A 17874-nucleotide genomic window follows, 5' to 3' on the forward strand; every position below is an offset into this window, starting at 1 on the left:
AGAGCATAAATTGCACAAAGTGAGTCTGATTTAGGAAGATAAACTAGTCCCAGTGCAGTAAGCTCCATCATTTGACAACCTTTCACTCTGTAAACATGCATGTGACCTTGATAGATGACACTTGCTTTGGGAGCAGAGGCACAAACAATCTTGTGACACACAAACGTTAATTGTTCAAACCCAAAACCTTTAAAAACATCTCTCAGTAACTGTGTCTCATTCTGTCACCAGCACTGTCATACACAACAAACAATAAAGTGACAATGGATACAAACTAAAACACAAACAATATAACAAAAAAGATCGTGTAAGTAGGAAAAGAAAAACGTAACAGCTGATGAAGTAAGATTCTCCCAAATAAAAGTCTTAAATTTTTTATTAAACATGATAAAGAAAGGCTAATGAGGGAGGATATTCTGCAGTGTGGGGGCATGAAATCATAAAGCAGCATCACCAGATTATTAAAGGAACATCTCAAAGACAGGCTGTGATCTGCATATTGCATTTAGCCATATTGGGATGTAGATCCTCTTGTGATTAATTGTACAGCCGTAGTTGAATGTAGGAACATGCATCTGAAACTAAGCCGGTAAATGTCAGATTTTGGTGTTGGCCCTTGACAGTCTCTGTCAGTGGACCACCGTACAGTCAGCGACCAGGCTCTCGCGCTCTGCTGTTGAGGGGATGTTGTTATTCTCCATATTTACGAAACGTTATGACACAGTTTTAGTTCTTATCAGCGACGTGTTGCCAGCCTGTCACTGATGGAGGCTGAAAGTGTCTCTGATAATGTAGGAAACCACCAGATGTGGGTTTTACCAAAATACACAAACAGATATTTGATCTTAAAATGACTCAAAAATACCGAGATTATATTTAATTATGCAGTAGGATCAAGGGTTGAAATGAAAAGGATTTAGTATGTGCAGCTACACACACTACAAGTCTGGATCTGTACCTATTTCTTCTGTTTTCTACACTGCTAACCAGCCAAAGTCATTTCCTCTTATTGTTTACTGACTTTCCCTCTCTTCTCCGTCCCTGCAGGATAATGTGTGAGACGGTGCGTTACGAGAGACACGAGGCCAATGAAGTGCTGTACTAGTAAGTACCACAATGCCTTTACCTGCCTGTGTGTGAACCTCCATGTGTAGATGGATATTGATGATGTTTGCTCGAAATATCTCTACCAGAGTATAATTGCAAATAAAACAAGAGAACCTGCCGATGTGACGATATTTCACTTGTGCGTGTGATCAAAACACACGCCGGGCTGCTTCTAAGAGTTATTGATGAGCTGAAGCACTCCGGGTCCACTCAGCGGAGCGACCCGGTTGACTGAAATGAAAACAAATGTCTATAAAGCACAGAGGCAGTCAGACGAAGCCGAAGTGTGTGTTTTTCAGTGTCACACAAAACCACTCTACAGCACTGCTCAAGAGGAAGAAGCTAGAAGGGATTTCCAGTCCAATTTGAGCTTGATTCAGTAATAATAAGTCAGTGTGCATTGAAGTGACAAAGAAAAACTGTAGCTTTGATAAAAGCATTTCCTTCAGAGGGGCGAGGGGCTGGCCAGTCACTAGCTGTAATGCTGCATGCTTCCTCCTTTCAGCTGGGTGCTGTGGAGGGTCAATATGATGGTAAAGATGTATTGACAGCTTCCTGACAGCTCTGAGTGTGTTTGGACTCTTTTTGAAAGGCTCAACTGCTGCCACAACTGTAAGAAGCAGCGAGCACACAGTGTTTGACTGCTGTCACATGTTGACGTCTCCCGAACACCCGCAGTGAGAATTAAGACTGTTAATTAACTCTATCAGCCTCTCGAGGGGCTACTGAGAGGACGCTTTGTCCCTTCTCTGCCTCCTGATCCCCAGTGTAGGTGTGTGTGTGCGTTGGGGGATGTCGGGGAAGAGTCAACACCTCATTAGAAGCCCAGTCGCTGGTGTGGGAGCTGACTAAACAATAGGAATGCAGATTAAGCTGTGGTCGCATAATAGACTTCAGTTTCAGCAAGATTCCCTCAGGTCCCCCTCACCAGTCCCCACACACACACACACACACACACACACACACACACACACACACACACACTTAAAGCCCAGCCTATAGATAAGAAGCTCACTTTGCATTTTTAGTAGTTTATAGAATAATATCTCAACATTATGATATGATTAAATCTTTAAATATGCATCGTTTGTCTCTCTGTACACATTGAATTTGTGTTTTTCATACATGAAGATGGGTTTTCTCAGAACACCATGCAGAGAGGGGTAAACCTGTTTTTTGAGGCCAGAAATGAACATATTATGACCAGATAATGAGGCTGGACAGAATATCCTGATTGGATCTGATGTAGAATCGGAGGGCACACGCTCTAAAGCATATCACACTTTATCATCTATTCTACTTTAAATGGGACCATAATTTGAATTTATGTTTTATTGAGGATGACTTGAAGCTAGTGATTGAGACCATGAACTCATCAGGAAAATGATAACTGAGGTAATAAATTGAGGCAGAAGGTCATTTTCTCATAAGCTTACACACAATCAGGTGTAGTTTAGTGACCAGCAGAGTGGAATGCAGGTTTAAGGCACCTCTGCATCAGCTTTATCTTCCAAACGTCAATGTGGATATAATTTCTTTTACCTGTGAACAGTATTTTCAGGTGTGGACCGCTTCGTGTGAAGGTGGTCTTGATAACCCATCTGGACCATCGCGGGTCAAACGGGCATCAGTTTACATTTCCTCACGACTTGGACGCTGCTGGACTTTGGCATGAAAGTGTTCCTCAGCATGTGTTACCACAGAGAAACATAATTGTAATTAGAATGAACTTAATTATCTTGATGTGTAAACATCATTTTATCTGCGTCCCAGAATGAGAACGCTATAGAGCAACAGAGATAGCGAATGTGCCAATGAGAGAGAAGGCGTATGCAACAGGAGGAGATAGATTAAAACACTAATGTGATTTGGTGATTGGTAATAGTGTAATGTGATTCAGTGTAATTCTCTGGTTTATCGGAGGAGTGTATTGATCTGCCCTGCAGACTGGAGTCTCTGCCAGCAGTGGCGACCACAGATCGATCAGTGGGTCAGTGCAGGAGGAATGAAGTAGACCTGCCTCATAAATGTGCCTCTTATATAAAAGATGTTCAAGAATAGAGGAGAGTAAAACCGTCGGTCATTTTCTTAGTTTACCTCCAGGCTCAAGCATCAACACAGCAGGTTCTTGTGGTCTTGGTTCATTTAATTTGCACAAACATTGAGCTGTAGTTTCAAGTGTTTTCATGCGTTTCTGTTGATGTGTACACGTGTTTGTGTTCATGCGTGTGTGAGCCTATAAACGTCTGTCACTGCTCTCTCTCCCTGATAAGACCCGGGTGTTCAACAGCAGCAGATTAGATTGACTTTCCTCCTCGGCCAGATCTTAATCAACTTCTCTTGTGAAAATACAAGCTTTTAACAGCCTGTCTTCATTTCCTGGTCTGTTTATAACAACAGCAGTGATAGGCTGGGGAGCGAGGGCTCTTAAAGGCAATGGGGGAATTTAACTGTGATAGTGTCTCTATTAAGTTGTAAAAATTGTATGGCCTGCACACTGAGACATATCTCAAGCGGCTGTAATTATAAAGTTCATTCTCTTAAAGAAAAACGCCACTTTCAAGTGAAAGATGCTTCAAGCAAAGCTACAGTGACTTTGGTTAGAAGGACATGTAAATGTATGTTTTCAGTTAGAGTGACTGTATCTTTACAAACAGCAACATTTTTCTTTTTTTACATTATTACGGCCTCTTCTACGCCTGTTTGGAAGCCATTTTTCTTCTGGACATTCCTCTCTTGATTTAAGAGAAGTTGACATCCAGAGGAATGTGTTACATTGAACCAAACCCCAGCTGATATTTATGTATTATTTTTATTTTTCTGCAAACACCCTTAATGTTGCATAAAACCGCTCAGAGTCACACAGATGACCTAGTTAATGACGCGAACACTCACAATCTCCCTCTGACTGTCCTGAACAGTCGGCAGTCCAGGAGTAATGATAGGAGCAAAACGGTAATAGGAATAAAAGTACTCATTTTTCCTGCCTCACACACACACACACACACTCAGTATCTCATGAAAGCATCCCATACTGTGAGCGCCTGAACCTCTCAGGATTTACCATCCAGAGATTAGAGTGCTCAGCCCTCCTGAGACGGAGGCTGACCTGGCACTTTGCTTGCAGTGGCTGGTGAGGAACGCCGGCAGCTTCTGGTCGGAACGCCGCCCTCGACCTCTGACTCTCACTGGTCTGTGTGGCCCAACTGGAAATTCAATACTTATAATTTTTCAGTGGATTGGGTCTTTGCCGTTTTCTGGTCGAGGATTAGACTTTTTGTGTTTTTGTGAACTTTGAACTATGGCCATCGGAGCCCAAACTGTAAATATTCTAATAAGTTAAAGCTAAAATATTTGACTATTAATTGATTAGTCACTCATAAAACCTTCCTTTACAAGAATCAATATTTGCTATTTCTTCTAAATTCCTCCTCTTTTGACTGCCAATGACTTATCAATTAATTTAGAAGTTAATTATCATCTTTATCAGTTTTTTTGTTTATTTGTTCTCTCATGAAAAGAGCTGGGCGATACGGTCATTAGGTAATATCGTGACACACAACATAAATCTTTATCTCCTCAAAAACAGATTCCAAAGGCAGTCCAGGCACTGCAACAGAGAAAATATCAAGAAACGAGGAAGGAATTATTAAAAAGCCTTAATTGTTGTGGCTAGATAATTTAAAGGGTAATAATTATGGTTCAACGAATGGAAATCATTATAAAAGCCATTTTCTTCTCCTCAAAGAGCTTCATGAAGGATCAAAATCTAATGACTTGACATTTTTGACCAAATACCTTGATTTTTAGACAGTGTGGTAGAGATGACTATTGATGCTTATACTTAAAAATCAGTTAGATTGTTGATAAAGAATCATCTGTAAATTGGATATAATAATGAAATGGATAAATGCATATATTGAGTAAAACAGTCTTATAGGTTCAGGAGATGACATCACTCAAGTGTGATGCTGCTTTTAAAACCACAGTATTAATCTCCTACCCTGAATATACAATATCAAAACTCTAAGATGACATATAATCTCATAACATGGTAACAATACAATATTAATATACAGTTCCATGCCCCTGTCATGAGGAATGTTAAAGTCAAGCCATGATGTTTCTTCCTTTCTTTATTTTCATGAAATCTGAATTCTGCCCACGTCTGATGTTTCCACCCTGTGTTACCGTCACGCTGACATCCCATTTCACCCTCACAGTCAGAGAGCTATACATTTTGATTGAAATCATTAAAAAAAGGAAGCAGCATCTGTCTCTTGACAGCGGACTGAATCAGCCCAAATCAAACAGCTGAGTGCATGGCAACAGCAACAACATTGAATCTCAGTTTACCAAAAACTGGTCAACCAAAGTGTTGCCAGGAGAGAAAAACATCAACACTTATTTTACAACCAGCACTGCGACAATTAGGTGTGGCAACCAGCAAACAGTTGTTTCATTCTTTTTTTGCCGTCTGTAAATACTATTGCTCATAACGTACCATGACGGTACTACAGAAGAACACCGTCTGCACACTTTCATATTTTAATATTTTGTAAAAGACAAGGTTCAGTGTGAGTGACGCTTCAGAAAACTGTCCTCCTCATGCAGCTCCTGATCTCTGCGACACCGTGAAGCTGCTCGCCCTCAGAGACCACGTCACAGCAGGCTACACCAGGAAACTCAGTGAAAGATAGAGCTGAAAAACTCATCACATCCCAATTACCAGTTAGCTCTCATAATTATACATTCCACTACCATCAGATGCAGTATGGCGTGTTTTGACTCGAGTCATTAGTCGCTGGACAAATATCTCGAATGGCTGCATGTTAAATGACATTAATACGAATTGTTCCCTGAAAACTTATAAAAAAAAATATAGGAAAAAACACAGTTTTAAAGAAAGACCCATCCTCCATCCACGTTTTGTGTAACTCTATTCTGCAGTTTTTGTGAAATCCTCCTGACCAACAAACCAACCAACAAACAAAACAGACTCTTTTGAGAACGTACCCTCCTCGGTGATAGTAATGAGCTAATGACTGCACAGTTTCCCACCAACCTGAGTCAAGATTTACATCTTTTTCCTTTAAATCATTGTTTCCACTTTGATTAATCCGTTGTGTTCCTGGCGGCATGATGTTGATGATGGCATACAACTCAACATGTTTGGGAGACACAGGAACCTCATGACAGTTTCCCAAATACAATATGTTGCTGTTGTGCAAAATCTGCTGGTCAGAAGTATTTCATTGTATTCAAACTGTGCTCCCCCCGAGCTTGTTCTAGCTTTGATTTTTGGAAAAACAACTTTGCTTTTAGGACAATTGGACGGTTGCAAAAGCAGTTTGAATGTTCTGTTTCGTAATGTCCCCAGAGTCTCTTGAGAGTTTCATGGTGAAAACATCACGACAATTAAGATAGTGCTGATTTCATTTGCTTGTTTATGTCGAGCCACAGAATATTCCTGTCAGACACACCTCCTGTGTTGAAAGATGTCCGTCCTGTCAGTACAAACACAGAGGCGACTTGTTATATCCTGTTAAAAAAGTACAGAATGTCTGAGTCTACTTAGCAATTTTTTTGACAGCCAAATGTGACTCAGTTTCACATTTTCAAAAGGGGCATTTCATTCTTGGAATTCGTAAAAGTAGATTTCCTGAAAGTCTTGATGCTATAATCGCCCTTCCCGCGTCGTTTTACCTCCTACCAGCGCCTCCATGGCACTCGTAAAACCCTGTTCAAGGCTTCCCGAGAGGGTTTGGTGGATGATGTTTAGCATTTGACGATCGCTTCCAGTACGAGTGACCCAGTTCAGTCAAGCTGTCGTGGCGCATAAGAGTCTCCTATCTCCTATTTTTTGGTGTATCTTCTCCCCCTCCGCCTGCTCTCTCTCAGCCAGGAGAGGTTCTCCCCTCGTTCGGTGCATCTGCGTGCCAGCAATTAATAATTGAGCATTTCATTCGTGTCATCTCTGAATGCGAGGAGGAACCATAAAAGGATGGAAGGAGCCTGAAGGGAGGCGGTAGAGATGAGTAGGGGGAAAAAGGAGACAGTTGGAGGGAGATTTAGCAGCGTGTCAGTAGGGTGTGCTGTCTGCATCCTCATTAGCTCTGTGTGGTGAGGAGGACGACGACGAGGAGGCGGAAGGAGGGGCGAGACTTTGTTCTCAGTAATTAGAAAAAAAAAAATCTCGGTCAGCACTGACGCTTGGTGTGAATATATGTGTCTGTGTGGGGGCGGGTGTGTAATAGGTGCACCCATCCTTTACATTTCAGTAAGCAAAAACCAGTCCCACCTTGCTGATGTCTGCATTGATTTTCTTTCCCCTCTGGTTTCAATTAAAATGTCTCACTCAGACCAGGTGAAAATGTTCGGTGATAATCACTTAAGCTGCTGCCTTATTAACACCAAAGCACCTTCAAGTACAAGGTTTGATTTCAGCTTGATGAGCAGACGTTCTTTCCTCCGTGATGAGGCGGCGTTTCAAAGAGCCAGCTGGTAAACACACAGAAACAGGCTTCACACAGAGAAACATCCATTTGAATTTCCAGTCGATGTCATGCATTCACAGCAAAGATGATTACAGGTTTTCACACCCCCAGGTGAAGCTTAACGGTGATACCTGAACTGATGCAGACTGATAACAAAGCAGCAAATGTTTCATTGGTTTTGTTTTTGTTTTGTTCCTTTACCACAAATAGTTGAGCCTTTTTTTGCCTTCTTGCCTGGAGCACCGCTCATGTCTGTATGGTAAATTTGGTGCTACAGCCAGCAGTCAATTAGCTTAGCATCTCGACTGTTTAATCCATACAAAAACAGAGGTACAAAAATGCCATGTCGAAAGGTTTTACTGTCATATAAAACCTTGGTTTCTGTACAGATGGAACAAGCAAAATATAACGTGTTAATTATGAGCTTCAGAGGTGCTGCAAGCTGGAAATGGCTGCCTCTGAACTGAGCCGGGCTGGTTGTTACTCCTGTTTCCATTTGTACCAAACTAAGCTAATCTGCTGTTTGCTTTAGCTTTATATAGACATGAGGGTGCAATGGATACTCTCTTCTAAGTGTCAGTACAAAGAAAGTAAGCCTTGTTCCCAAAAGGCTGAGCTTATCCGTTAAAGACTTATAACAATAACTGTGGCTGTTATGTGTACTTTAAATGACCAACAATAAATACAACTTCACTGAAGACAGTTAAAGCTGTGAAGATTTGGTAATTAATCGATTAGTCAAAGTCAAAGAAATGTAATTCCTGACTGTTTTGATAATTGATTAATGGTTTTAGTAGTTTTTCAAGCAACACTGTTAAAGATTTACTGGTCCTAACTTCTTAAATAGAAGGATGTGCTGCTTTTTTGTTATGTACCATCTTTCAAGACGTGATGTCTTGAAAGATGGTACATAACAAACACATAACAGCATGAGCTCTGGGACATCGTTATAAGGATTTTTAATTATTTCATAGTCTAACTTATTAATCGTTACAAGAAAATAATTGTGAAAATAATTGTTAGTTGCATCACTGAAGTCAAAACCAAACTGACAAATGTTGTCAACATAAGTTTAACATTTACACACTTCTGCTGTCTGTTGTGTAATGAAATTGTCAGGACGCTGGAATAAAGAATAAAGGCACCAAACTGAGACAGTTGGTCGTAGTTCAGCTTTAGTGGTGCTGAATCCTCACAGCAGAATTTTTGTACGTGCGGCTATTTTTGTCCATCGCTGCCAGAACTTGAGTGTTCATGTCTCAGCGCTGGAGGACGGAGGTATCAGTGTCATGAGGATACTTCCTCCTGTGGGTTTCTACTTCCTCTTTACTGTCAGAGGGCCAAGAGGTGACGTGTTTGATGTAGGCATTTTTAAAATCTCAAATTAAATCAGAAACGACGGCGTTGTTCAGCTCCAGAATAACAAACAGAGAATGTATTAACAAAATCCAGTAAAAATAAGATCGAGCAGCAGAACTGTCGGTTTTTCTTTCTGTGATATCTGAACTGACTTGCTCCAAGATTTCAAATGCGAGGTTTATCCTTTGAGCCTTCTGGCCGGTTGCATATAAATGAAAGTGAGCATCAACTTTCTCATCCATCTCCATAGCATTTGTTTACATGCTCAGAATGTTAGCATGTTTTGATAATCCTGGATGTACTGAGTGTAGAAGATTATCTCTCTGCAATCCCTCTGGTAGCCATGAAAGTCCTGAGATAAACTGGATGAGCATGAAAACAAAACTGATACATTAGAAAAAACACAGTTCTTACAGCATGCCTTATTAACACGGACAGTCTGAGTTCACTTCATATTTAGTGAGTTGTTTATCTGAGAGCAAACTCTCCTCATTAGAATCTCGATGTTCCCTCCCAGCGCCACGTGACGTATTCAACCTGAAAAAGTGTCCGTGAGTTAACTGAAATGCTAAAAGTGGTGCGAAGTGTGGTGCAAGTCTGTATGTGTGTTTGTTTACCAGCCGTGTTGTAAGAACTTGACAGCCAGCAGCATCATTCAGAGGTCATTCTGAGTTTACCTCGTCTGCAGTGCCCAATTTCCTCGTCTGTGTGCCTCAGCAGGGCCACGGGTGTGGGTGGATGAGACATGGTTCCTCAGTTCATTCATAGTTCTCTCTCTAACACTCTTCACTCTCTCTGTCTCATGTTTTCATCTTTTCACTCTTTTATTTATTTATTTATTTTTTTCAAAGCAGTGATCTGTGTTTGGCAAAGTGAGCAGTCTTACATTGCTGACGCATTAGATCGCAGCAGCACGTAGATCAAGTAAATCACAACGCAGATGTTCAGCGTTATATAACACAGGCGCCCAAAAAATCATCATTTTATCATGTTCAATCTTTCCATCATTTCCTGATTACTATCTCAAACGTTGGGGCCAAAAAATGTTCCAGTTTTGATGTCCTTTTGTTTTGTTTAACTGACACACTGACACCTTCAGATATTTAGTTTACAGTCTTCATGGACCAAGATTAACAGCAGATATTAACACCTGAGAGGCTTATTCATTTAATTATATATATATATATATATATATATGTATATATGTATGTATATATATATGTATGTATATATATATGTATATATATGTATATATGTATGTATATATATATATATATATATATGTATATATATATAGATATATATATATTTATATATGTTATATATAGTATATGTATGTATATATATATATATATATATATGTATATATATATATATATGTATATATGTATATATGTATATATATATGTATATATGTTAAGGAGAATTCTTCCATAAGGGTGTTATAATCTTGTATGTACATACACTCGTTACAGAAGATATATTGCTATAAAATTGTACAATAATGTGATTTTGGAGGCCTTTATCTTCCCAGTTTTTAATAATTCTTTACTCTATTCATAATTTGGAATCATGATATCGTGGACATCTCCTCCGCCTCCTGTGGTACTGATGCTAACTGTCTCTCTCTTTCTGTCTTCCAGTCCTGATGACATCGGAAGCTGCTGGTACATCCTGTTGTCCGGCTCCGTCTTCATCAAAGAGTCCATGTTCCTGCCCAGAAGCAGGTAGGATCATCTGCCATCTTGGTTCAGGGCACGTTTGAAGGCTTGATCTCGGCACTAACGTGCAAACAGCTCAGTCACAGGAGGAGATAAACAATTCATCCTCGACTGGCAAGAGATAGACAATTTTAATTCATACAATATGAAAATAGTTTGTCTCAGCTCTCTCTCATCCACAGATGTAGACAGGAGTGATTCCTTTTATCAAAATGGACTTATTAAGCATCGTTAGCAGAGCAGCTACTTGAGGTCACAGAGGACGGATCTGCCTGTTGGCTTCTCCCAAAAGTTAAAACCAGATAATTGCTTTTCTGTCCCAAAAGTACATTTTATTTATGTTGTCATAGAGAATAATCACTGAGGAGGAAGTGACCACTGCTGCCAACGCAGGGATTCACATTCATTATCCACTGCACCACTGCACAAAATGTGAATGTGCTGACATGTCAATTATTGGCAACTAATTGATGCAGAGGATTTTACATTTACACTGATTGCTGGTATAATCCAAACAAACCGTGATTCCAGTGCTTCTGGTGCATTTTTTATTGCAGGACACCAGAAATGATCAGCAAATCTGTCTGCAGTTTCTAGAGGAACAAAGCAAGCAATGAAACGCAGGGCAATATAAGGGCAAAATATTCCCAAGAAAAAGTCCAGAATTAAAAGAGGAAGTAGAAGAAATAACATGGAATCATCCCGAGTTCACAAGAAAACATAAAGATTAAACTTCCAGTGAACAGAAAGCAGAACATTTTCTTTTAAATGTACAGATTCTACATCAGGACGTATTTACTCAGAATGATTATCATATTTTTACTCCAGGTCCTTTTATTAAGCATTTTTAAGCAGTATGTGAATATTTAATAAGTGTTTCATAACTCACTGTAATGTAGATATAGTTTCCAACTGTGTTCATCAATAAGTGGCGGCTGTTAGTGATAAGATTGTATATTTTAGTAAAGTTGTAATAATGGCTGTAATAGTATAGAATATGTCTTCATAGGGGAAGTAATATTCTGCTGATAAATACAGAACATTAACAGTTGAAACATCCTCTCAGCTGAATACAACAACATTATGTTTATGTTTACATTCATACAGTAAGAGGATGTAAAGTGTTACACATGAATTTATATCGTCTGTTCCAGAATTTAGCACAATAACGGCACGCCACCACATTCCAACATCAACATAAGTCACACCACGGAGAAACAGTTGCTTTGATTATAGTGTCAGCTTCACCGAAGAGAACAAAATGCAACAATCTCATTTCGTCAGTGGTTAAAAAGTGTTTGTGGTCACTTTAAAAAGTCTCATGATCACATGTAACACCACCCCCCCGCACTGACACGGCAGGTTTTCAAGAACAAATGTTTGAAGCAGGATTTTAAAGCAGTTGCACACAGTGAGTGTGTCACCACAGCCCGACCTCCATGATGGATCATAATTCTCTACGACACGTTCAGAGGACTTAATGTTTCCCTCTGCAGCTCTCAGCAGTGATCACCACCTCTGAAGCCAAGACCAAAATGTTAAAAAGCTGCGATTTCACAAGCAGATCTGTTACATGAACCATCTCTGTGGGCGTCTTGAAAACAATGATCTTTTTATCCATTAGGCTTGCATAACACACACCTACGACCACTCGGAGCTCGGGGCCGCCACTTTAGCCCGTGCAGCGGAGCAATCCCAGCAGCACACTGTGGGGGTCGGCAGCGGTCATGCTCTGGATTCACGCGAGTGTGGGAGGCATTTAAAGTGAAGACTTGATCGGAAATGTGCCAAAAAGCTGCTCCCCTCTGAAATACGACCTTTTCAGTTTTGACAAGGTGAAAGTGGGTGTATGGGACACTGGAGGGGGATTTGCAGGTATTGGCAGATTAAAGTTAATGCCCGGCTGCAGTCGCTGGGGAAGACTGAGCTCTGAAAATGTTTACTAAGCATATGTTGCGAGGAAGGCTGCGTAGGAGACCACTCTGCTGTATGAGGCCATGTGAAGTTAGCTCACTTTGTTTCAAGAGATGCCAGCTGTGTTGCTCAAGACTGTCTCAATTCTGTCAACTGCACTAAATTATACATTTGATGCACAATCTGGATATTGAGCTCTAGTAATCACAATCACTTCAATCAGAATGTAGAGCAGAGTCGGTTTTGGGAGCGTAGCAACAGATAGTCTGCTCACATCCGTTTGTATGAATTGACTCAATCTAGTCAGGAAACAATTGTTGTCATTTTTCTAAATGATGACAGTTTCTTGTGGGTCTTTTCCCTCCGGCACTTCTGACAGCACCGATTCAAATCTTGCCATTTTAACCGTGCTGAGTTGAGCCAAGCCGCACCAGAGACGGACCTTCACTGGAGTGGGTCAAAGGCCCGCCTGCCCTCCTCCAGACAGGCCACCGTGATGTCACACGGCTGTGTTAAACCTGTAACAAGGCCACGTTTCTTACCCTCAAACAAACGTGTTGTGATGACGAGACGAATGTTTGTGTAGTCGACCAGAGAGAAAGACGTTTCAGAAGTCTCCGTGTCTTCAGCTCTCAGTGCTGTCGTAGCTTCTCTCCTGCAGCCTTCTTTGCACTTTCAGACATCTGCTCTATTTTACTGTTTCATCACGTTCGCTTGAAGTTTCAGCTGGTGTGAGCTCAACATCTCCTGGTTTTGCTACGTCATAATAAAAGCTTTTATATAACTAGATATTGGAGAACTTTTATTGTGAAGAATTTATAAGTGAAATGTGTTTATTACTAAAGTAGCGAAGCAGCTATTCTTGGATAACCCTGCAGGGACGAAGAGTGTTTGCAGCCGCTCGGTTGCCCACGTCGACAGTTACAGACACACCTTGGAGCAGGTCGCCATGTCGTATTGGAAATGAAAATCCCTGCGGCGCTCGTCTGCCGTAAATATCGCCCATCTTTCTCAGAAGAAAAGGTGGAAGTATTGTGTTGCTAGAGCACCACAAAACCTCTTAGATTAGTCCACAGTGAGATAAATGAACAATATCTCAGTATAAAGACAACAACAACTACCAAAGTCATCAGGACACGTTGACTTATCAGTTTGTTCTGGTGAAGTGTGACACCATGACAGGTCACAGATTCTGTACTGTGTGCTGATTGGTTGGTTGAATATCTGGCATGCAGTTATTGGTTGTTGTAGATATAAAGACATTTTGTTAATTTTAACTGATAGAGCTGTTGTTAGTAGTCACATTACAGTTGTGCCTTCTTCCACAGCCCTCGCTGTGCAGCTGCCGGAGAGAAAACATCCTTTTTGTGGGTGAAATGAAGCGAGGCCTATTTCCCCTGTGACAAAAAAAAACATTTTTGAAATGACACGCTCAAAATGACACATTCTCATTCAAGTTTTCAAGGACTTCTGGGTCATGAAACTCGCTCAGCACTCCAAATCAATTTTCAGTTGAAGAAGGAACCATTTCTTTTGACAGCGGTTGTATTCCCAGTAATGGTTACAGAGAAATTGTTCACTGTCAGTTACAGTAACAGCATGGTCCATTGTTGTGCATACGCTAGAAGCCATCTGACGTCACGGGCAGAAACATGACTGTCGCACCTCAACAGGTGTGTCAGTCTTTGCACGGAGGCGACATATGTGGATGTTTACATGTTGAAGTGTTTCCTCTTTACTATCTAAACTATTGTTGTGTTTCTCTTTCAGTTCACAGTAATTTTCACTGGAAATTGTTTCTGTCATTGGAGTTTTTGTAATGGCCATAATGACAAAGAAAAAAGATTAGAGGAGAAATGGTGAGGTTCAAATGGCTCGGAGGGGAAATTGGTTGTGACACGAGGAACTGAATGGAGTCCAGCGGGACTTCCTGAAGCTTTTAAAGATGTGGTGGAATTGGATTTCAAGCAGGCCCTGCCCAGAAGTGGCTGCTCATATCTACTCTGGCAGCAAGGTTGAAAACCTGATATGCCTCCATCACTTCGCTCAGTGCTCGTCTCTCTGTGCTGCCCTCTCTTCACCGGTCTCTGTAGTGAGATGTGATCCAGAGCAAGAGGAATGACTCAGTCGTTAGGTGAAAGAAACCAACCTGTGTGACCAGCATGAAATCAAATATGATCTGTTTTCATGTCGGTGTGAGGCTGGACGGTACTGATTTGTCTGGTCCTGCAGGAGAGAGAAGGCAGACTGCACAGTGGACCAATCACAGTCCGCCATCTTTTATGATACAGTTAGGCAAACATGAGTTAATGACCAGAGACCGACTTGTTCCTCCTGATTGCAGCCTCTTAAATGTAAGGTTCTCCTGCTCTTCTTCATTTGTGGTCGTAAATGACAAGTCTTCTGTTTTTTAGTTTGTGAGTCAGACAAAAGAAGCCATATGAAGAGTTTTATTCGGACTCTGGGAATTTGTGTTGAGTATATTTCTTTTTTACTCAATATAAACTCAACGACTGATCACTCAATCAGTAGATGAACTGATGATGTGTCAGCTGGTCGTTAGTTGCGGCCCCGCTCCTGACTTGATAATAATGATCAAGTGGTTTCAGGTTTGCTGAACAGAAAGTAAAAACACCATTGTTCTTTCGCTTCTCTTTGTCTACAGTTACCAGAGTACACACAGCTTTGTTGTTCAACATGTGAGCTGAGGCAAAATCTGTTAGCGTCAGTCTTTTTGTCATTTCTTGTGCTGGTCGTTCTTCTAATCAAACACATCACAGTTCACAAGTGACATGCACATTTATTCCAGATGCTCCACACATCTGTTGGTTGGGTCACTATCAAACTCCTAATGCGTCATCTTGATCCTGCATTTGTTTAATTCATGTGAAAAAGGTGTGATTCTCTAGATTTAAAATCCACTCACATTTGACACAGAGTTGTTGGTTGGTCGTTCTTGTTGTGGGCAGATGTAGAGTTATTTATAGATCGATGTGTCGATGCTGCAGCTCTCCATTTGATGCAACTCAGCAACTTTCTTTTAAGCAATGGACAGAAAACTTCAAATTATGTAACATCATAACACATAAACTTTGGCAGAGCAGATCAATAAAAGCTTTGTCATTAGCCTTTCCTCCCCAGACAGCAACATTCATGATAAAATGTTCAAATGTTGTGTAACATGTTCAGATATTCTTAGCTACAGTTTGAATAACGTCCCCGTGTGTGGAACTTAAACTTCCACCATGATATAAACTTTATTAACCTGGAGCTGGTTTCACTTCCCCCCCTCCTGCCGCTGCCTACATTTATTATCCCCGTCAGATGACTGCTGTCCGAACTTTACTTCTGGTCATTCGCTGGACAGTTTTCAGATCATCAGCTCACCGAAAACGCAACTGCTCGCTGAATTGAGTTCACATCAGCAGCCAGTTACCAGAAGGATGTCATCATCTTTATCTTGTGAACTGCTGCATGCTGGGAGAAAAGGGTCAGCAGCGTTCAAATCATTTCTTGACAGTCAGCAGCAGCAGACTCATCTGTGACTGTGAAATAAATACTGAGTCAGTGGTAATTCATTCCCTAATTGTGAAAGTACAGATCCAACTCATCTCTTTTCAGTGCTGGAAACTATGAACAGTTTATACTTGAAAGGGGATTTTCATTCTTACTGTATGTGTAAATGTCGTATGTGTGACTTTGATTGAAAGTTTATGAGGTCAGGTTTGAGTTTACGTATCATTTTCAAACTGATTTACAGGCAAAACATTTAAGAATAACCACAGACATTCACATGAGCTCCAGTGACGGATCCATCCACAGGCCTCTGCTGAAGACTCTGTGATAAACCTGGTAGAGTCACATTATGAGTGAAGAGTCTCTTCTAAATGTTCAAATTGAACTGAACTACTGCTGAGTAGCTTTTTCATGAGCTGTTCTAATGTTAAGCTTAAAGTGTTATTGTAATTTGAAGGAGGTTTCCACCAATTTTTACACTTTTATATCAATTTATTAGTCATAGAAGTTCTGCTGAGCCCATGATTAATGTCTTCTGTGGCTCTGAACCAGTCTAAGGTCGTCATGGTTGTTTTGACTGTCTCTGGATGGTTTAAGAATTAATAGAAAGTTTGCAATATTAATTTGGGCCATGGAGTTTGAAGAACCTACAGTACCTGGGAGAGACATTTGATGAAGAGACATTTCTTCAGTATTTTCTCTGCTGCTTGCTGCATCGCTCTGATTTTGATTGGATTATTTTAAAAAGCTGTCCATAAAGTTCATTCAACAGCTCTTCACTTGGGGGTTAAATATTATTGGGATTTGCTCGTCGCCAATTATGTTTATTTTTTCACCAGTAAAGCAGTCTTAAGTCTAATCCTTCGTCCGTCGTGCTGCCGACTCATTACATCTTGAGCTGTTTGTTAGCTTCACATTCAAACGAGGATCATGGCTGATCCATAAGTATGAGATCTGTGGACGTGGTTGATGTGGAAAGTTTTTGCATTAATTCATTTGGTAGATTTACAAGAAGTACATTCAATAAGAAGAAGCCAGCGCTGGATGTCATGAGATATTTAACTTTAACTTAAAGTGCATTCAGAGGACAAGTGGTTTAGTTTTTTATCTTAAAAATGGTTTTAACTGTAACCAGAGGATGAACCATGTGACTGCTCTGAGACGCGTTTGTTAAAAAAACACTCATTACAAGCTTAGTGGAGTAGAGATTGAACAAAAAAAACAGAATATGAGTTTAAATACTGTGCTGCCAGGAAGACTGCTAATCGGCTAACCATGTTTTCATTCACTAAGACAGCTGTAAGGCTTTCCTCCATTCACTGATCAGTTGTTTGGAGAGCCCAGTCACCAGGTTGTAATGTTATCAATTAGCATTTCTGCCAACCACAGATATTCCCAATGTGGCATATCACATTCACATGATATGCTCGTTAGCCACCTTCCACACCAGGAGGTGGAGGAAATTGTGGTGGCGTTGTTACAAACCAAACAACCAACCACAGTTCAAGTCACACCGCCGGCTATTTGTAATGAAACCTGCCGACATGTCCGGCTATATTTCAAGGGAAGTCAGCTAATTGTTTCAGCTCTATCAGAAACTTAAAATAAGAGTGAATGATCAGCTGAACATTCATTCAGATTTTCAGTTGTATTCTCAGCATTCATTTAAAGATCTATTGACTTTACTCAGCTGTTTACGAAAGTTCATGAGCAACTTCTACCGACAGGGGAGGACACCAGCTGTCCACACCTACCCACTC

At 40.6% G+C, this 17874-nt stretch overlaps 1 protein-coding gene across 13 annotated transcripts in view; it reads left to right on the plus strand.

The window, feature by feature from the left end:
* rapgef2 (Rap guanine nucleotide exchange factor (GEF) 2) overlaps window positions 1-17874 on the plus strand; it is a 110053-nt gene that overhangs the window by 31184 nt on the left and 60995 nt on the right. For all 13 annotated transcript variants that reach the window (XR_005071059.1, XM_037076670.1, XM_037076658.1 and 10 more), the window contains exons 3-4: window positions 1048-1104; window positions 10607-10690. Coding sequence is in view for 12 of the 13 variants with exons in the window: in XM_037076670.1 (XP_036932565.1) it covers window positions 1048-1104; window positions 10607-10690 (141 nt within the window). In the remaining variant the exon portion in view is untranslated. The remainder of the gene's footprint in view (window positions 1-1047; window positions 1105-10606; window positions 10691-17874) is intronic.

This window comes from Acanthopagrus latus, chromosome 18, assembly GCF_904848185.1.
Source record: "Acanthopagrus latus isolate v.2019 chromosome 18, fAcaLat1.1, whole genome shotgun sequence".
Taxonomy (NCBI): domain Eukaryota; kingdom Metazoa; phylum Chordata; class Actinopteri; order Spariformes; family Sparidae; genus Acanthopagrus; species Acanthopagrus latus.